At 36.8% G+C, this 21,370-nt stretch overlaps 1 protein-coding gene across 4 annotated transcripts in view; it reads right to left on the bottom strand.

Annotated features, from left to right (window-relative positions):
• Nucleotides 1-21,370, bottom strand: part of PAM (peptidylglycine alpha-amidating monooxygenase) — a 405,645-nt gene that overhangs the window by 377,269 nt on the left and 7,006 nt on the right. For all 4 annotated transcript variants that reach the window (XM_053701521.1, XM_053701518.1, XM_053701520.1 and 1 more), the window contains exon 3: nt 547-667. In XM_053701521.1, the coding sequence (XP_053557496.1) occupies nt 547-667 (121 nt within the window). The remainder of the gene's footprint in view (nt 1-546; nt 668-21,370) is intronic.

Raw genomic sequence — 21,370 nt, 5'->3', positions numbered from 1 at the left:
GATCTTACAAACACCAAAAGCTTTAAAAAGAATGTTTATAAATTTAACTTAAGTCTGAAATGAACCTTTGTTAAAAGTAGAAGTGAATGAAAGATTTACCTCTAAAATGTATCTAGAAAGAAATGGACACCACAGAAAATATGCCATTATATTTCCCCTCTGTTGTAAGTTAATTTGTAAAACTGTTATGGTACTGATTTATTTTAAATATTTGGGGACATATATTTTTCCCCATGTAAAAAAAAAAAAAAAAAAAAAAAAAAATCATGTTTAAATAGTCCTTTTCAATATGCATGATACATTTTTTTCTCAGAGTACAATGTTCCTTTAAATATCACAATGTAAAGCATATTAAAGCTGCAATAAATTGGCGTAGGAATTGATTTGAGACCATGAACAGAAATTAGCCTAAAAAACAGCACAAGTAATTAAGATAAACATCTACTGTAAACGTGAGTTATGTTAGCATGAGGATTCTAAAAACTTTACTTATAACATTATATATAAAGTTACACGTTATATCCTGATAAAGTTTTTATGCCTCACCTCTGGCGGCGTTACTCCTGGCATTCGTATGTCCAATGTATAAGATGAAGAGTCTGGCGACATTACAGGTCTTGTTGTGCCTGCACAGTCATTAGAAACATGCTGTGGTGACCTCTGATACCTAAAACAACAACGATCATAAAGGAATTTTACTAAATGAGTATCTAGGGCAACATAAGTTAAATAAAGAAGAGCAGTTCATAAATATAGTAATGATGCATTTAAATATTTCGGTAATAGCTGACAGAATGGACTTTTTTCTGTATAAAGATATCTCTAGCTCATCTTCAACAACAACAACTAAAGACGATACCTGAAATTAATCAACACAAACTAGTACAATACTCTGTTTTGCATTTGTGAAGTGTGAAGTCAGGCAAATAATGCAAAGTAATTTACAGTATAGGGAACTAGTACAAGAATTAAACAATCTAATGTTTTAGAGAAAGCTTCAACAAACCTATATGCCAGGTTGCCTATAGCACCTTAAAAACCAGGCATGGTTAAAAGAGTTGTGAGCCTTGATAAGCCATACTACCAGTTCCCAGCACTGGCTTAGACTAAAAGAAGCGTGGGCAGGATGTTGTTGTGCTGGTCTCAAGTACCAGCCTAAAAGATATGTGGCTGACAGGTGCCTGTGTCATAACACTCTGATCTTGCACCAGAAGCAGCCTGGGGCATGTAATTGTTTATGTCATAGTGCCACAGTTCTGTATAGCTGGTAGAAGTAGCTCTCCTTCCCGTCTACATCCATTCCGCATCAATTTTTTTGGGTACAGACAGAATTAGCCCATTTGCTTTGAAGCGACACACAAAATGTATTCTGTGTGTTATTGAAAACCAAATCATATGTGTGCAACCACAGGCAGGCAGAGATTTAGCACAATATTTTAACAAATCAGGAAAAAGTTAGCAACCCACGCAATGATAAATATATAAAAACATATTAGTTATATATAATAAGTTTAATTCCACACTAGTGTGCTATATGCACACATACACTATATGGACAAAAGTATTTTAGAGTTCAGGTGTTTAGCCACACCCATTGCAAACAGTTGCATAAAATCCAGCACATAGCCATGAACATTTCCGTAGACAAACATTGGGAGTACAATGGGTTATACTGATGAGCTCAGTTGCTTTGGAACGATCATAAGATGCCACCTTTGCTTCAAGAAAGGTCTGCCCTAGTGAAATGTAAGTGCTATTATTGTGAAGTGCAAACTCGCAGAGCGGGGCTACCGAGTGCTAAAGCATGTACCGTGTACAAATTGCCTATCATCTGTTGCATCACTATGGAGTTCCAAACGGCCTCTAGTAGTAACATCAGCACAATAAATGTGTCAAGAGTAGGGATAGGCGATTGTGGTGAAAATGTAATTCACTTGGTCGAATGATTAGTCCTGTGGACATACGTTTTGGACAATTGAATGTTGATAACAATGAAAATCCATTAAAATTCGGTAATCGAATGTTACTTTAATTTTCGAATGTTAATAATTAGATTGAATATCCACATTCAAAATAAAAAACATTCGATTTAACAAATACTATTCAGAAGTTCAATAGTTTATGTGGTTGGGAATTTAGTAAATGTATACATAATAGATACAAATATAAATATCGAGCCAAATTTTTTTTATTTGGAATATTGCCTAATTTGAATATTACATTTAAAGAGAGTATTAGAAAACAAATCTTACAATGGTTGCACAAACATTTAAAACTTAGAATGCCTGGCTGGACATCCGTGAAAACCAATAGAGGAGGAATTAAATTACAATCTCCCTACGCACGTTGCGTAGTACTGCGCAACTTGCGTAGCTAGATTGTATTTTTAACTCCAAGGTTAAAGGGCCATTATACACTCATTTTTTCTTTGCATAAATGTTTTGTAGATGATCTATTTATAAAGCCCATAAAGTTTTTTTTTTTTTAAAAAAAATGTATAAATTTTGCTTATTTTTAAATAACATTGCTCTGATTTTCAGACTCCTAACCAAGCCCCAAAGTTTTATGTGAATACCGTCAGCTACCTTCTCCAGCTTGCTCCCGTTTGTGTACAGTGTCTTTTCATATGCAAAAGAAGGGGGAGGGGGGAGTGTCTTATTTCCCACTTGCAGTGGGCTTTCCAGCTGCCTTTTCAACAGAGCTAAACTGAAAGCTTTTAAGTACGTTTTTAAACCATTTTATACTGGATTTTTATATCACTATCTGTGCATCTTATTCTTTATAGTAGTGTCTATCACATACAGTTATATGAAAATGAGTGTATACTTTCCCTTTAAGATAAAAAGCAAGTATCTCACAGCGCCCTCACCGTGAAAATCCTTATGGCTTCTTAGAGTGAGGATACCTAGTTTATCCTATAAGAATTAGTATAAAAGTGAAAATCTAAGGAGCGCCTCAGAATAGGCAAAGGATTATATTTACAATATATGTATACACTAAATCATTTATTATGCAATATGACAATTAAAATACTAGTGTTCACAAAACATAAAATCGATCATGGATCCATGTAGCATATAACTTAACAATATAAAACAAATAAAACATATATTGGAGTAAGATGAGTCAGGTCTGACTAATACAGTAAATCCTGTCGTATACATTTTATCTTGATTTGGTCACCTCACAGGTCTTTGGACCATCACTATATGACACTTTTTGCACCATCCAAGTAAGGATTTCTTTCGAGATCAAAGAATTACAAACAATTATCACCAATACTAATTGGACTGAGGGACAATTATTTGGACACTTCTTTATACGACAGGATTTACTGTATTAGTCAGACCTGACTCATCTTACTCCAATATATGTTTTATTTGTTTTATATTGTTAAGTTATATGCTACATGGATCCATGATCGATTTTATGTTTTGTGATCACTAGTATTTTAATTGTCATATTGCATAATAAATGTTTTAGTGTATACATATATTGTAAATATAATCCTTTGCCTATTCTGAGGTGCTCCTTAGATTTTCACTTTGTATTTTTAACTCCTCCCACCCGGTGCACTGCTCAGGGGAAGATGATTCCGTTCTAAAGGTTGGTATAGTCTTGGCTTGAAATAGTGGAATTAAAGTATATAAAAAAAATAAAAATTAAAAAAAAAAAAAAAAAAAAAAAAAAAAAGTCTTCTCATATTTCATTTATTTTCTTCCCTTTACCCGTCTCTTTGTAGTAGTTTTCCCAATTCCTTCAGATAGACTTACATCACTGTTTGTCTTCCTCCCCTCCATCTTTTTTTTTTTTTATTAAAAATATTAATTTTTTATTCTAATAATGTTCCTGCGCACAAAGCCATTCTACCTGAATTCCAGTAATTGCCATCCGGCAGATCAGCCATATCCAACCAGTATTATAGTAATTGCCAGTAACATCAGTCGTGGTTAGCTCACATACATATTGAGAGCTTTCTGATTTAAACTTAATTTATGACTCCAATGTCTGTCCACTTTCTGCCTCTCTGTTTCAAGCTCAAAAGTTGGCACTCACCCTTTATCTGTCATTTGGAAGCATTCTCTCAGTTCTGTCATTCAGTTAGTTAATTTCAAAAAATAATTCTTAAAAATGTGTAAATATATGCATAATGTAAACTTAACTATGGTTATACTAGTTATGTACAGTATATATATATATATATATATATATATATATATATATATACACATACATATATACATACACACACACACCTTTATTTAAAAAAAAATCATGTTAGTGGTCCACGGGATTCAAAATTGTGAGTTTAGTGGTCCCTGAGGTCCGAAAGTTGGCGACCCCTGCTTTAAATGCATCATGTACTTTTTACAAGGTTTTATATATGTGGGACCAGTTGCAGAATGCTTCTCTGGTAGATAACAATAAGTAATCAAAATTATGTATTGGGTCAAGACTGTTAAATCAAAGAGAGAGAAGGGGGTGAATCCTTACTTTGTATAGATCACAGATAGATAATAGTCAATAATGAAAAACCTCCACAGTTACAGGAACTCAAGTCAGGTATTGTTAATTTCCCCTGAGTCAAACAAAGTCAGAGTTACACCGTGTTGCAAAATAACAAAGGGAGCAGCACTCTGATCGTGCCCTCTTAACCTGCAGCTGGGAATTGTCAGGCTCCTCCGGGATCTGGGACCAACAACCTCAATGGGAGTAAACGTACTCCATGGTCTCCTCCGCCTCCTTAGCCAGGTGCTGCGCTCACTCTCTATGTGCTGCTTTCTGATCAACCCCACTATGTTTTAAAGGATCCAATAAAGCTTTTTGTTTTAACTTTCTTTGGCGTGGATCGAATCCTTCTTCCTTCAATTTGGGTCAAGACTGTCCCTTAAATTGTGAATTTAATGTCCCTTTAAAATGTTTTCATGTATAGCTTTATGAAGTCTGCTACAATATAATCCTTTAACGCAGTTAGGACGTTGTATTTCGTCCGAATTTTGCTGGGCTTTAGCGCCAAAGGACGAAATACAATGTTGAAGGACAAAATAAAACGTCCTAACCGCTTGGCTTTCCTGAAGTCACTGGCGCTTCCCTGGTGGGATCGAGGTCTGGAGGGCGTGCCTAGCATCATAGGTACGCCCCCCCTGACACGATCCCATCATTGAAATCTTGTGGTCACGTGCACGATCGCAAGATTTCAATTTGTTTACATCAAAACAGTTGTTCCAATGTAGACAAGTTAACCCCGGCACGAAAGGGATAACAAAGACAGGATGCTAAAGAAGTGGTTTGTTAGATTTAGTAAACAGAAAGTGTTAAGTGCAAGTCTGGCAAATGTGGAACACTGGCAAAGGCGGATTTATTGGATGCTCTCTGAAGGGACAATAAAGATTCAAAAGGAGCGAGTTGGAAGGCAAACCTAATAGTGAAAGTCTCAATGGCAAGTCTTGGCATGTGGTTAATACATGAAACGTACAATTTGTCTATCATGATTCAGATTGAGTGTGCACTTTTAAACAACTTGTATTATGTAATTTGCGTTGTTTTATTATTACTAGACAGGCTCTAAAGCAGCAAATGCACTAGTGGAAATTAGCTGCCGATTGGTGGCTGCATATATATATACACTACTTATCAAAAACGGATTTGTATTCAGCTAGCTCCCAGTAGTGCATTGCTGCTCCTTCAACAAAAGGATAAAAGAGAATAAAGCAAAATTTGATAACTTATAATAAATTGGAAAGTTGTTTAAAATTGCATTCTCTATCTGAATCATGAAAGAAATATTCTGAGTTGAATGTCCTTTTAACATGAAGTTCATGGAAAGGATAAAACAAGTAAGGGGGGGGGGGGGGAGGAAGAGACCAAAAAGAGCAAACTGAGGGAATAGGGGGGGGGGGGGAATGACAGAGATAAATATACCTGAAGCACCTGAAAGATTAGAATTGTATTCCCTATTAGTTAATTAACCTCTTTAGTGCTGGCAAGGATTTATTTGAATATATGGGAAAATACCACAATATTAAAACGCAAAAAAACCAAACACATTTTGTGCCATTTCCTATAGCAAACAAATATAAGCATGATTCCTTATTTCCTAATTATATCAAAAACACATTAAAATGTGTGTCAGTTCACCTTCCTGGAACACCAAAATGAAGGATTTTATATTGTTCATGAAGAATAAATTAAATCAGGAGATAAAATGTATTATTTTTTTGTCACTTTGCACCATCTTGCAATTTCTGCAGAAAAATATTAGGCATAAATTATCTAAAGATATAAATATTTGTACACAATTCTGATTAGAGAGGTGACAAAACATTTTTGCAAAGTGTGCATGTTCTATTTCTCTCAAACCACAGCACCCAAAATATATTTAAAAAAAAAAAAAAAAGTAGTTGAACCAAAACTTTTGTATTAGTTCTTAGACACATGAATCAATAACACAGCAAAATGAGATTAGCGGTTGCTGTCAGGTGGTCATCATTACTATGGAAATCACTAGATAATTATAAGTGTGACGTACAGGGCTAACCAACCCTGTAACAGTCCCCAGTTTGTCACAGATAGGGTTAACCAACTTTTTTCAACACAGCCACTTTGTCACAGTCTAGCCACTCCAGGCAAGCCGGTGACTTAGTTCAGTGGGAGAAAGGGGCAACAAACACTTATCTGTACTAGACCCGGAAAATGCTGAAACTCCCCGTTAATGACACCCACACTAAACTATCTCTACTGCCACCACCTTAAGATTATTATATGGGAAAACCAAGTAACATAAATGTGATTAAAACATTTAAGATATCCTAGAGTGTCACATCTGATCAACCTCAGGTTAGTGTCTTGATAGGGGTACTGTTTTCCGTTAATCAGTGTTGACAGGTTGGTCCATAAAAAAAAAAAAAAAAAAAAAAAAGGGGAGCAGATTGCACCTTATATCTGGTTCTCCATGTGTAGGTAATAAAAAATATTATTCCTAAAAACTTTGCCTTTTTTAAATAGTTCTGATAAGAAGTTGTAAATAGCAGACATAGAAATACAGGAATCAAAAAAGAAAATTAATCAGGAGGTCTTCATTACAATGATTTTATTTTTTTTTAATACTCTTTCAAAAGGGGTTCTTATGATATATTTATATGGTGTGGGACTAATAAAGGCCTCTTCAAGAATTGCCAGAACCCTCAAAATAGATCCAATGCTGAGAGGTATATTTCTTTGTTATGAGAAGCTGGATGGACACAGGTCAACTCACCAAACGTTGAGAATTCCTGCATTCAAGTATATGTTCTAGCAGGTAATCGCTATTTTCATGGAGGTCAGTTAACAGCCAATTGGGCACATGATCCCTCCTTTTTTATTGGTGATTAGAATAATAAAAGGACACCTGTACCTATAGCAGTAAAGACAATGAGACATGGGCTCTGTTAGTGCCCCTTACCCTTCAGGTTAAGTAGCAAAAGCTGCTGCAGGTTACTGCCATTTTTAAATGAAGTATTACCTGCTCTTTTCAGGGGCACTGAAGTGCTTATTTGGAGGTGCTTATGTTTCTTTTACCACTATAAAAGTCACTTATCTGACAAGTGATTGCAATTTCGTTGGCGATTCCCTGCTACATAAATAGCACACGATCCTTCATTTAAAAAATGGGTAATCCCCAATTTCATTTGAGGGGTACTATTGGTGTTGTAGTTAAGGGTAGCTACCTCCCCCCCATACAGTAAAAACATTGGGTATTAAAGGACCAGTCAACACATTAGATTTGCACAATCAACAAATGCAAGATAACAAGACAATGCAATAGCACTTAGTCTGAAGTTCAAATGAGTAGTAGATTTTTTTATAACAAATTTCAAAGTTATGTATATTTCCACTCCCCTTGTACCATGTGATAGCAAATCAGCCAATCACAAATGCATATACGTATAGTCTGAATTCTTGCACATGTCAGGATCTGGTAACTCAAAAAATGTAAATATAAAAGACTTTTTTTTTTAATGGAAGTAAATTGGAAAGTTGTTTAAAATTACATGCTGTATCCGAGTCATGAAAATTTAATTTAACCCGAGTGTCCCTTTAATATGTTATTTTAGAGCAATCAGCTACCAATGACTGCGGGTGATCCCTCAATTTAAAAGAAGGGAATTCCCTATTTCTTATTTTTATTTAATGTCAAATCACTTATTTTACAGGTGCATGTGGCCCATCATTTAAAAGGGCAGGCTCCCTTCTTTCAAGGGGTCACTTATCCTTGTCAATAGTCTGAAGGCTGCAATAGGAGCTTTAAAGACTTAACCCTGCTGCAGACGTACAAATAAGGAAATCCCTACATTAGTAGGAACTTTCTTGTTCCCAGTGAAGTCATAACTCATGCACATAATCAAGAGTTCTAACCTAGGCTGGTAATGAGGAAGGAGACTGCAGTCTTCTCCTCTTGCTACAGTGTGTGGGGTCACCAGGATACGCATCAGAACTGGGACCTTCCAGGTTCTACACTTTAACAGGCTAAAAAGGTATCACTTGTATTCCACTTTATTTTTTTGCAAAGACTTTTTCCTTTCCTCCATATACATTATGTGAGTTTTCTCTATAATCCAATGAGCATTGTATACCTAGATATGCAATATGCATTTCACATTCCTTTTAGCTTAAATTTAAAAGGGACATAAAAACCAAAATGTAAAAGTAAGGCTAAGCTACCTCAATACATTTTTGGAATTTTTCTCTAAAAAAAACATACTAGATGAAAGAGCATGATCCAAAAATGGTAGGATTTCCCACCATTAGCCTTGTGCTAAAGTTGTTTTAGATAGTTTTGCAAATTTCACTGGTTTCATTTGTGAGATACCCACACAAACAATAGTTTGTCTGTTTCAACAGAACAGGCACTTGTAAAGTGGCTTTTGCTTAAAAAGGGACAGTCTATGCCAAAATAAACTTTAATGATTCAGATAGAGCATTTAATTTAAAACAATTTTTCAATTTACTTTTATCACCAATTTTGCTTTGTTCTCTTGGTATTCTTAGTTGAAAGCTTAACCTAGGAGGTGCATATACCAATTTCTTAGACCTTGAAGGCCACCTCTTTTCAGACTGCATTTTAACAGTTTTTCACCACTAGAGGGTGTTAGTTCATGTATTTCATATAGCTAACACTGTGCTCGTTAAGTTATCTGGGAGCAGGTACTGATTGGCTAAACGGCAAGTCTGTCAAAAGAACTGAAATAAAAGGGGCAGTTTGCAGAGGCTTAGATACAAGATAATCACAGAGGTTAAAAGTATATTATAACTGTTGGTTATGCAAAACTGGGGAATGGGTAATAAAGGGATTATCTATCTTTAAAAACAATAAAAATTCTGGTGTAGACGGTCCCTTTAAAGAGCCATTGTACATGTTACCCCCTTTAAAGTGTTCTTAAAGGGACAGTCAATTCAAAAAAAAAAATAAATAAATAAAAAAAACTTTCATTTTTCAAATAGGGCATGTAATTTTAAACAACTTTCCAATTTACTTTTATCAACAATTTTGCTTTGTTCTCTTGGTATTCTTAGTTGAAAGCAAACCTAGGAAGGCTCATATGATAATTTTTAAGCCCTTGAAGACTGCCTCTATTTTATTTACTTTTCACAGCAGGGGAGAGCAAGCTCATGTAGGCCATATAGATAGCATTGTGATCACGCCCGTGGCTAGTGGCAGACACTGCACTAATTGGCTAAAATGCAATTATATGCAAAATAACTAAAAAAGTCATGTGATTAGGGGCGGTCAGAAGATGCTTAGATACAAGTTAGTCACAGAAGTAAAAAGTGTATTAATATAACAGTGTTGGTTTTGCAAAACTGGGGAATGGGTAATAAAGGGATTATCTATCTTTTTAAACAACAAAAATTCTGGTGTTGACTGTCCCTTTAATGATCCATTACTAAGTGGAGGGCATTAAATTGTTTACAAACAGCATTTTCCCTTTGTTTTGTATGGAATTTTGCAGCGCTATACAAATACATGATATTATTATTATTATTATTATAATAATAATAATAATAATAATAATAAATTTGAAAGAGCTGCTTAAAAGAGTTACAATAATGAAGTTTGCTATCCCTGTACAATTAGCCAATTTGAATGGGCATGTTCGAGAACAATTGGTTGTTATTCCAATGAGCAAAAAAAAAAAAAAAAAACAATCACAAACAAATAAACCTAAAGGTGCAATTTCCCATACATTTAATACTCTGCATCTGATATAACAAGTTATTAGGAGCACATTAAAGTGGATGTAAAGTCAATGCTATCGCCCAATCACATATTGTTTAACAATCAAAATTAAGTGGACTTTAATTCATCGTTTTTTTTTAATCTACCATTTAATCGATATATAAACCTATTTATTCGGAATTGTCTTACTCGCTTCCTCCGCCCGCCATTTTGGACCGCATATCCAACGTTGATTGACACTCTATTCTACTAATAATATTTCACACCCCGTGGCGTCCAGCCCCTTTTCGGAGACGTCAGAAATTCTTTATGCGCATGCGTTCCCAGCACTTGTTTAGATGATAATACATCAGTGCCGATAGAGATTTAGTAAACAGTACTAACGCATGCGCATATTAGACACATTAGTGTTAAGCGCATGCGCAAAATAACTAATAATCTTGAACAAGCTTTTCAAATACGTAATAGAGCAGGAGGGGCCGCTCTCTATGTAATGTGGCCGAAATACCGGAAGAAATGGATGGGAGGAGTTAGAAACGAAAACGCAGCTAAGTTTACATATAAAATATAAATAGATATTTTGAATTTTTTGTAAAAAAAATAATGCGTTTTAACTAATGCAATGATTGTGAATTGATATTGAGTACTAATTAAGAGAAAATTTACATTCACTTTAAAGGGACACTGTACCAAAAAAAAAATTGTGATTCAGATTGAGCATGAAATTTTAAGCAACTTTCTAATTTACTCCTATTATCAAATTTTCTTCATTCTCTTAGTATCTTTATTAAAAATGCAAGAATGTAAGTTTAGATGCCAGCCCATTTTTGGTGAACAACCTGGGTTGTCCTTGCTGATTGGTGGATAAATTCATCCACCAATAAAAAATTGTTGTCCAGAGTACTGAACCCAAAAAAAGCATAGATGCCTTCTTTATCAAATAAAGATAGCAAGAGAATGAAGAAAAATTGATAATGGGAGTAAATTAGAAAGTTGCTTAAAATTGAATGCTCTTTCTGAATACAAAACAAAATTTTTGGGTTCAGTGTCCCTTTAAGGAGACACTAGTCATAATTAAACTAATGATTCAGGCAGAGGTAACAATTAAAAAAAAAAAAAAAAACACAACAAAAAATCTAATTTTCCACCCCCCCCCAAATTGTGCTTTGTTCTTTTTGTTTCCTTTGTTAAAGAGTAAACCTAAGTATATAAATAGGAGCTCAAGAGTGTGTGAGAGGTGTTTAGCAATGGCTGCAGTGTATAAACATTGCTAAAAAAACTGCTGTCCATAGAAAGCTTCTAAAACAACTTCCTTCAATAAAGGATACAAAGCAAAATTTAATAGAAGTAAATTGGAAAGTTGTTGGGGCTTTTTATTGCACACTCTATTTGAATCATAAAAATAGAATTTTGACTTTTTATATTTTTAAAGTAAATTTTGCAAAACATTTTAATGCATGATGGAATACTTGTATACAATGTTAAATAAGCCATTTTAGATCAGACTGTTTAATTTTGTAAAATCTACAGAAAAAAAACAAAACAAAAAAAAACACTTTTGCCATTAGCTAATCCTCACTTAACATATTTTATTTTGATAACGTGATAAACACATAAAATATCTCTTGATCACAGGATGCAACTGATTAATGTTTGTTGAGACACAAGTCTGTTTCTGCATAAAAACTAATGTGATCTGTCATATTTGCTCCACTTTTCATATCCTGTTCTTATTGATCTGCAAGAGCAGTAATAATATTAATTAGAATGAAGAAATAAAGTCTGCTTTTTGATAATGAGTTGGCTTCAAAGCGTGTGGTTAGATTAGGAAAGGTGGGCGGACAATTAAAATACTGTTCTACATAAACATAATTCTAGATCTTCCCTGGTGTACAGTGATTCATCTTACTTTTATAGCTTTCAGAGATATCCCTGTTCATTAAAGCTTAGAGTATTTTGTCCAAACTTACTGTTTCTCCAGAAAATGTAGTTACAATGTGCCGACAACTAGTATATATTTATCCCAGCATGCTCAATATAGACAACTTTCTGTATGCTAGATATACTGTATACAGGCTCTAAAATAAGCTTACATACAAAAGTTTGGGAAAATAAATAAATAAAAACATTAGGAAAAAGGTTAAAGAATATTGAAAGATAATCTAAGGAGTACAGTGGTGATACATCCATGATGCAAGAATAAGATCCTCCGTATCAGTAACCAGGCTGACGCTTTTTGGCTGTTCCTGTACTCTTAGCTAATTATGGATGTATTTTAATAAAGTTGAAATAAAAACAGAATTTATGTTTACCTGATAAATTTTTCTCCTACAGTGTATCCGGTCCACGGCTTCATCCTTACTTGTGGGATATTCTCAATCACTACAGGAAGTGGCAAAGAGAGCACACAGCAAAGCTGTCCATATAGCTACCCTCAGGCTCCGCCCCCCCAGTCATTTGACAGACGGTTAGTAGAAAAAGGAGAACCATAGGGTGCAGTGGTGACTGTAGTTTACAAAAAAATAATTTAAACCTGACCAAAATGCCAGGGCGGGCCGTGGACCGGATACACCGTAGGAGAAAGAAATTTATCAGGTAAACAAATTATGTTTTCTCCTACATTGGTGTATCCGGTCCACGGCTTCATCCTTACTTGTTGGAACCAATACCAAAGCTTTAGTAGACAGATGAAGGGAGGGAACAAGTCGGGTAACCTAAACGGAAGGCACCACTGCTTGCAAAACCTCTCTCCCAAAAATAGCCTCCGAAGAAGCAAAAGTATCGAATTTGTAAAATATGGCAAACGTATGCAGTGAAGACCAAGTCGCTGCCTTACAAATCTGTTCAACAGAAGCCTCATTCTTGAAAGCCCATGTGGAAGCCACAGCTCTAGTAGAGGGAGCTGTAATTCGTTCAGGAGGCTGCCTTCCAGCAGTCTCATAAGCCAACCGGATGATGCTTTTTAGCCAGAAGGACAGAGAGGTCGCAGTCGCCTTTTGACCTCTTCTCTTGCCAGAATAGACGACAAACAAGGACGATGTTTGTCTGAAGTCTTTAGTTGCTTTTAGATAAAACTTTAAAGCACGAACCACATCAAGATTGTGTAACAGACGTTCCTTGTTAGAAACTGGATTAGGACACAGAAGGAACAACTATTTCCTGGTTGATATTCTTATTGGGAACCACCTTTGGAAGAAAACCAGGTTTGGTACGTAAAACGACCTTATCTGTATGGAACACCAGATAGGGTGAATTACACTGCAAAGCAGACAATTCAGAAACTCTTCTAGCAGAAGAAATAGCTACTAAAAACAAAACTTTCCAAGATAGTAACTTAATATCTATGGAATGTAGAGGTTCAAACTGAACCCCTTGAAGAACTGAAAGAACTAAATTTAGACTCGATGGAGGAGCCACAGGTCTGTAGACAGGCTTGATTCTGACTAAAGCCTGTACAAACACCTGAATATCTGGCATGGCTGCCAGACGCTTGTAACAAAACAGACAGAGCAGATATCTGTCCTTTTAAGGAACTAGCTGAAAGACCTTTCTCCAATCCTTCTTGGAGAAAAGATAGTATCCTTGGAATCCTAATCGTACTCCATGAGTAACCCTTGGATTCGCACCAGCAAAGATATTTCCGCCATATCTTATGGTAAATTTTCCTGGTGACAGGCTTTCTAGCCTGGATCAAAGTATCTATAACTGATTCCGAAAACCCACGCTTTGCTAGAATCAAGCGTTCAATCTCCAAGCAGTCAGTTGCAGAGAAACTAGGTTTGGATGCTTGAATGGACCTTGAATTAGAAGGTCCTGTCTCAAAGGCAGCTTCCATGGTGGAACCGATGACATATTCACCAGGTCTGCATACCAAGTCCTGCGTGGCCACGCAGGAGCTATCAGAATTACCAAAGCCTTCTCCTGTTTGATCCTGGCTACTAGCCGGGGGAGAAGGGGAAACGGTGGAAAGACATAAGCTAGATTGAACGACCAAGGCATCTACCAATGTCGCCTTGGGATCCCTGGACCTGGACCCGTAACGTGGAACTTTGGAGTTCTGACATGACGCCATCAGATCCAGATCTGGAATGCCCCATAGCTGGGTCAGCTGAGCAAAAACCTCCGGGTGGAGTTCCCACTCCCCCAGATGGAAAGTGACGACTCAGATAATCCGCTTCCCAGTTTTCCACTCCTGGGATGTGAATTGCTGATAGATGGCAGGAGTGATCCTCTGCCCATTTGATGATCTTGGATACCTCCCTCATCGCCAGGGAACTCTTTGTTCCCCCCTGATGATTGATGTACACTACAGTCGTCATGTTGTCCGACTGAAATCTGATGAATTTGGCCTCCGCTAGTTGAGGCCATGCTTGGAGCGCATTGAATATCGCTCTCAATTCCAAAAATGTTTATATCGGGAGAAGAGATTCTTCCCGAGACCATAGACCCTGAGCCTTCAGGGACTCCCAGACCGCGCCCCAGCCTAAGAGGCTGGCGTCTGTCGTGACAATGATCCACTCCGGTCTTCGGAAACTCATTCCCTGAGACAGGAGATCCTGAGACAACCACCAGAGGAGTGAGTCTCTGGTTTTCTGGTCCATCTGAATCTGGGGAGACAAATCTGCATAATACCCATTCCATTGTTTGAGCATGCACAGTTGCAATGGTCTTAAATGAATTCGAGCAAAGGGAACCACTTCCATTGCCGCAACCATTAGTCCTATTACCTCCATGCACTGAGCTATGGAGGGTTGAGGAATGGATTGAAGAACTCGACAAGTGTTCAAAAGTTAATTTCCTGACCTCCGTCAGACTCGGTAGAAATGAAAATCTTTCTATTATTGTTCCCAGGAAGGGAACCCTTGTAAACGGGGACAGAGAACTTTTTTCTATGTTCACCTTCCACCCGTGAGACCTTAGAAAGGCTAGAACACTGTCCGTATGAGCCCTTGCTTTGTGAAAGGACGACACCTGTATTAAGATGTCGTCTAGGTAAGGTGCTACTGCAATGCCCCTTGGCCTTAGCACCGCTAGAAGGGACCCTAGCACCTTTGTGAAAATTCTGGGAGCAGTGGCCAATCCGAAAGGAAGAGCCACAAACTGGTAATGCTTGTCCAGAAAGGCGAACCTCAGAAACTGATAGTGATCTTTGTGGATAGGAATATGCAGGTACAAGTCCACGGTAGTCATATATTGACCCTCCTGGATCATTGGTAAAATTGTCCGAATGGTTTCCATTTTGAATGATGGAACTCTGAGGAATTTGTTTAGGATCTTTAAGTCCAGAATTGGCCTGAAAGTTCCTTCCTTTTTGGGAACTACAAACAGGTTTGAGTAAAATCCCAGTCCTTGTTCTGCTGTTGGAACTGGGTGTATCACTCCCATTTTTAAAAGGTCTTCTACGCAATGTAAGAATGCCTGTCTCTTTATCTGGTCTAAAGATAAGCGAGACATGTGGAACCTTCCCCTTGGAGGAAGATCCTTGAATTCTAGAAGATACCCCTGAGAGACAATTTCTAGTGCCCAGGGGTCCGGAAAATCTCTTGCCCAGGCCTGAGCAAAGAGAGAAAGTCTGCTCCTTACTAGATCCGGTCCCGGATCAGGGGCTACCCCTTCATGCTGTCTTGGTAGCAGCAGCAGGCTTTTTGGCCTGTTTACCCTTGCAATGGTTTCCATGCTGGTTTGGGTTGGGATGCGTTACCCTCTTGCCTAGTGGCTGTAGAGGTAGAAGCCGGTCCGTTCCTGAAATTGCAAAAGGAACAAAAATTAGACTTTTTTTTAGCTTTGAGAGGTCTATCCTGTGGAAGGGCATGTCCCTTTCCTCCAGTGATATCTGAAATAATTTCTTTCAACTCTGGCCCGAATAGGGTCTTACCCTTGAAAGGAATATTAAGCAATTTTGTTTTGGACGACACATCCGCCGACAACGATTTTAGCCAAAGCGATCTACGCGCCACTATTGCGAAACCAGAATTTTTCGCGCGCTAATTTAGCTAACTGAAAAGCGGCATCTGTAATGAAAGAATTAGCCAACTTCAGGGCGTGAATTCTATCCATGACTTCATCATAAGAAGTCTCCTTCTGGAGCGAGTTTTCTAATTCCTCAAACCAAAAAGCAGCTGCAGTGGTTACAGGAATAATGCAAGAAATTGGTTGAAGAAGAAAACCTTGTTGAACAAAAATTTTCTTAAGTAAACCTTCTAATTTTTTTTATCTATAGGATCTTTGAAAGCGCAACCGTCTTCTATTGGTATAGTCGTGCGCTTAGCTAGTGTTGAAACTGCCCCCTCTACCTTAGGGACCATCTGCCACGCGTCCCTTCTGGGGTCAACAATGGGGAACATTTTCTTAAATATAGGAGGGGGAACAAAAAAGGTACACCTGGCTTCTCCCACTCCTTATTCACTATATCCGCCACCCTCTTAGGTATCGGAAACGCATCAGTGGTACTGGGACCTCTAAGAATTTATCCATTTTACACAATTTTTCTGGGACCACCAAAGGTTCACAATCATCAAGTGTAGCTAGGACCTCCTTAAGTAGGGCGCGGGGGTGTTCTAGCTTAAATTTAAATGCTATAGAATCAGGCTCTGCCTGCTGAGAAACTTTTCCTGTGTCATAAATTTCTCCCTCAGACAGGCCCTCCCTCACCGCCAAGTCAGATAGATGTGAGGGCACTACAGATAAATTATCCTCTGCGTCTGCTTGCTCATTATCTGTATTTAAAACTGAGCAATCACGCTTCCTAGGAAAAGCTGGCAGTTTGGATAAAAATGCTGCGACAGAATTATCCATTACTGCTGCATAGTAATAGCAATTGGTGCGCTAGATGTACTGGGCATCGCTTGTGCAGGCATAGCTGGTGTTGACACAGAAGGAGAGGATAGTGAGCTATCCTCACTACCTTCAGCTAAAGAATCATCTTGGGCTATATCTTTAAGTGTGATTGTACGGTCCTTAAGCTGTTTGGACGCTATGGCACACTTCACACATAACTTTAATGGGGGAACCACCTTGGCCTTTGAACATACAGAACATAGGTTATCTGAAGGGTCAGACATGTTTGACAGACTTAAACAGATCTTCAATGCAATAAAAATTATATTTTACAAAACCGTTACTGTGTCTTTAAATAATAAAAGTGCACACTTTATTATTGAAACATCAAAAAAACAAATAAACATCCGATTTTAATGAAATTGTCACCACAGTGTCTTAATGCTTTGAAAAGATTGCACACAAATTTTCAGACCAATTAACCCCTTAATGCCCAAACCGGAGCTAATAACAGCAATTAACTGGTTCAACACACTACAGTACTATGCCACAGCTTCCACTGTGGCCTTTACCTTCCTTAGGGATTATTTTAGTAAGAAATAAGCCTCTCTGGAGTCTTTTCTGATGCCTCTGGACTCCCCACGTGAAGCTGCATGAACTGCCTAGGCAAAACAAAAATGAGGCCTCCTCCCTCTTCATTCCAGAGTGGAGGGGCCTTTCTGACTAGATTAGGTGTCCAAATAAGTGCCAGGTGCAAATTAAACCCCGAAAGTGTTTTAAAGTCTGAAAAAACACCTTAATTATAGTGAAAAACATGCTAAAAAGCAATAGATTATGCCCACAAAAGTGTCAACCAGCATGGAGCCCTTAATATAAGCCCTAATCTTATACAGAGTCTAAGAAAAATGGCTTACCTATCCCAGAGGGGATTGCTGACAGTCTTCTAGCATTACTAGGTCTTGTTAGAAAAATGACTGATCATACCTGAAGCAGCTAAGGCTGCAAACTGTTCCCCCCAACTGAAGTTCTCTGGTTTCAACAGTCCTGCGCGGGAACAGCAATGGATTTTAGTTACTGGTGCTAAAATCATATTCCTCTCGGCAGAAATCTTCATCATTTTCTGCTGCAGAGTAAATAGTACAAGCCGGCACTATTTTAAAATAACAAACTCTTGATAGAAGAATAAAAAACTACAACTAAACACCACATACTCTTTACCACCCCCGTGGAGATGCTACTAGTTAGAGCGGCAAAGAGAATGACTGGGGGGGCGGAGCCTGAGGGGAGCTATATGGACAGCTTTGCTGTGTGCTCTTTTTGCCACTTCCTGTAGGGATTGAGAATATCCCACAAGTAAGGATGAAGCCGTGGACCGGATACACCAATGTAGGAGAAAACACATTTTACTGAGCTTGGTATCGGTGCTCCATAATTTTTCGGTTGGATAATTTCACTTTGGGCACAACTGATGAGAGCACGAACAGAGGTTCGAATTCATACAGGAGCGGTTATGAAGAGGGGGGAAGGTTGGCAGCAGGGTTAGTGACGTCATTTCAACAAGACACAGAAACAGCAGAGCAAACCATGCTGGCGGTTAAGAGACGGTTTCATCACTGTTCCGAGCGGCACAAAGTGAGGAAGTCACTGGCGGTGAGTGTTCCCCACCACAGACGTCAGTTGAACCTCGTAAGGTATGATGATTTGTTTTATGTGGTGCTGGGGTTAACAGCCAAAAGATTGCCTAGCTCTATAAGGACATACGGAAGGTTATTTGGTCCCTAATGGAAACTTAAAGAGTATGGACCACTATATTTTCAATAAAGTTCCTTATACTTGAAAAAAATGATGTATCTGGGAAAGTATTTACACCATGGATGTCTATTTTATTATCTTTGTATCATTGTGTTAACTGGCAGACTAAAAAATATTTCAATATAAAAAGAGTATGGACAATGCTTGCTTTGTAGGAGAGTATGGATATGCTGCACTTGTATGCACTGTTATGGTTTTGAAAGGTGTGTGATAGTTCTTATAACACTTCCCTGCATCAGAACTGACCGAGGTTTATTACAGGAGCGCAAATATAAAGGTGTCCAGTCCACCCCATGTTCTATGAACTAAACAGGAGTATTGATTGGTAACCGCTCAGATTAATTGTTATCAGGTACCCAATAGATAATGGCAGAGCTAACTATTTTGTACCATTGTATCAAACAAGATTTATCACAGGGAGACATTCCATGTGTGATATTTGTAAAGTTCTGCATGTGATTAATTATTACTTTTGTCAAACAGCAAGAGCATCTTCTACCAGAGACTTTTCTGCTATCCTTGGATGCAGAGAAGGCCTTTGATAGAATAGACTGGAGTCATTTTACTTACACATTGGAAACATTTGTATTGACTTAGTTAAGAAGTTATATTCTTTTGTTAGTGCATATGTGCTGGTTAATGGTGGAATATCTCCAGAGATAAAAAGAGGAACTTCGCAAAGTTGTCCAATGTTACCACTACTTAGCCCAGGAACCCCTAGCTGTTCAATACAGCTGGGAAAGGTGAAGGTACAATTATCCCTATATGCGGACCAGAGCCTTCCAAAATGTATGTCAATTTTAACAATTAATAATAAAATTTTAGTATTTCCTCAAGATATAAAATACAGTATATGAAAAACAAGTAAAAAACATTCTTGGTTGAAAAAAAAAAAAAAAAAAAAAAAAAATTAATAAAAGCTTAGTCATTTTTATACTCATTCCAAAAGATAACAACTTTTACATATTTAGGAATAAATATAAGTGCAAATCCTAATAGCAGGTGATAAATTAATGTATAAGGACATATTGATTGAATGGAGAGCTCTCCATAAGGTATTGAATTCTTCATATAGATAAACAGTTTGGCTTCCTTTGATAGGGAATAAAGATTTCCCGACATGGGCAGTGAATAGTACTTATCATAGATGGAAAGAGTTATGATTTAATAATATTGGAAGTTTTTTGAATTGTCAAAATAGGGGTATAGATTTGTTTACTGAATTAAAAACAATATTTTAGACGGCGGAAACGTAGGTTATTTTCAATTAACGTATTATATAAAGGCAATTATAACAATTTATCCACAGCTCTGGGAGATATCCCTAATTTTGTATACAGAAGATCTTTGTAGTTAATAAACCTTCCTAAAAGGTTAGGAATGAAGTCTATTTAATCTAAAATTATTTGTTATAGTCTTGATTAAAAGCACTACATTAGCTTGAGATTTAAGAGAGGCTCAAATAAGGATGGAAGAAGCATTATGTTCCTCTATGTAATTAATGTTCAGCAAACCAAGTGGACTTTATGCATTATTTTTGGTCTTGTCCAAAAAAAAAAAAAAGTATTGGGCCCAAGTCTCATATTTTCTTTCAAAATTATGTGAATGTAAAAAATATAAAGGTTTAATAATATAAATGTGCCTAAAGAAACTAGAATATCTAACATTATTTTGATAAAAGCAATAGTGAGGAAATGTATTTTCTAAAGATGGATAAAACATAGATCTCCAAGTATAAGACAATTAGATCTGGGCCCAAATAACTAGAGAGATTTATTATGAAAAAAAAAACAAAAAGCAAGACCCTAATAATAGGTCAGGAAGATTTTTCAATATTTGGGGATATATTATATATATATATATATATATATATATATATATATATATATATATATATATATATATATATATATATATAAATAAATCATGATATATAGATATTCGAGAGCAAATTATTAAAATAAAATTATGAATACTAAGTATATAAAGCAAGCAATCTCAGGGAAAGTGGTTACTGCGTGAATCATTTTTTTAATCCGGGGGAGAGGAAGAGAATAAAAAAGGTTTTCACAATTAATTCATTTTTTCACTGGGTGACAAACCAATCACATTGGTTGGAGTCAGCATTTGACTCCACATATCACAGTTTAATTTTTATCACTGTGTGAGAATTTATTCACAACGATTGGAGTCAGGGATTCGGCTCTATTTGTTTTTTTTGTCACAATTAAAAAAAAAATTTCACTGTGTGAGAATCTAATCACATTGATTGGAGTAAGTATTTGACTCAATATATCAGAGGGTTTATTGTTTTTTCACAATTAATTATTTTTTTCACTGTGTGACAAACCAATCACATTGATTGGAGTTTGGATTTGACTCCACACATCAGTTTTTAGATTTTTCACTGTGTAAGAATCTATTCACATGGATTGGAGTCTGGGATTTGGTTCTATTTATCACATCTTATGTCACAATTAATAAAAAATGTTTACTGTGTGATAATCTAATCCCTGTTGATCGGAGTCGGTATTCGACTCAATATATCATAGGGTATTTTTTTTT

Source organism: Bombina bombina, chromosome 2, assembly GCF_027579735.1.
Source record: "Bombina bombina isolate aBomBom1 chromosome 2, aBomBom1.pri, whole genome shotgun sequence".
Taxonomy (NCBI): domain Eukaryota; kingdom Metazoa; phylum Chordata; class Amphibia; order Anura; family Bombinatoridae; genus Bombina; species Bombina bombina.
Note: the sequence above shows the minus strand (reverse complement) of the source record. Positions and strands in the feature narration are given on the sequence as shown.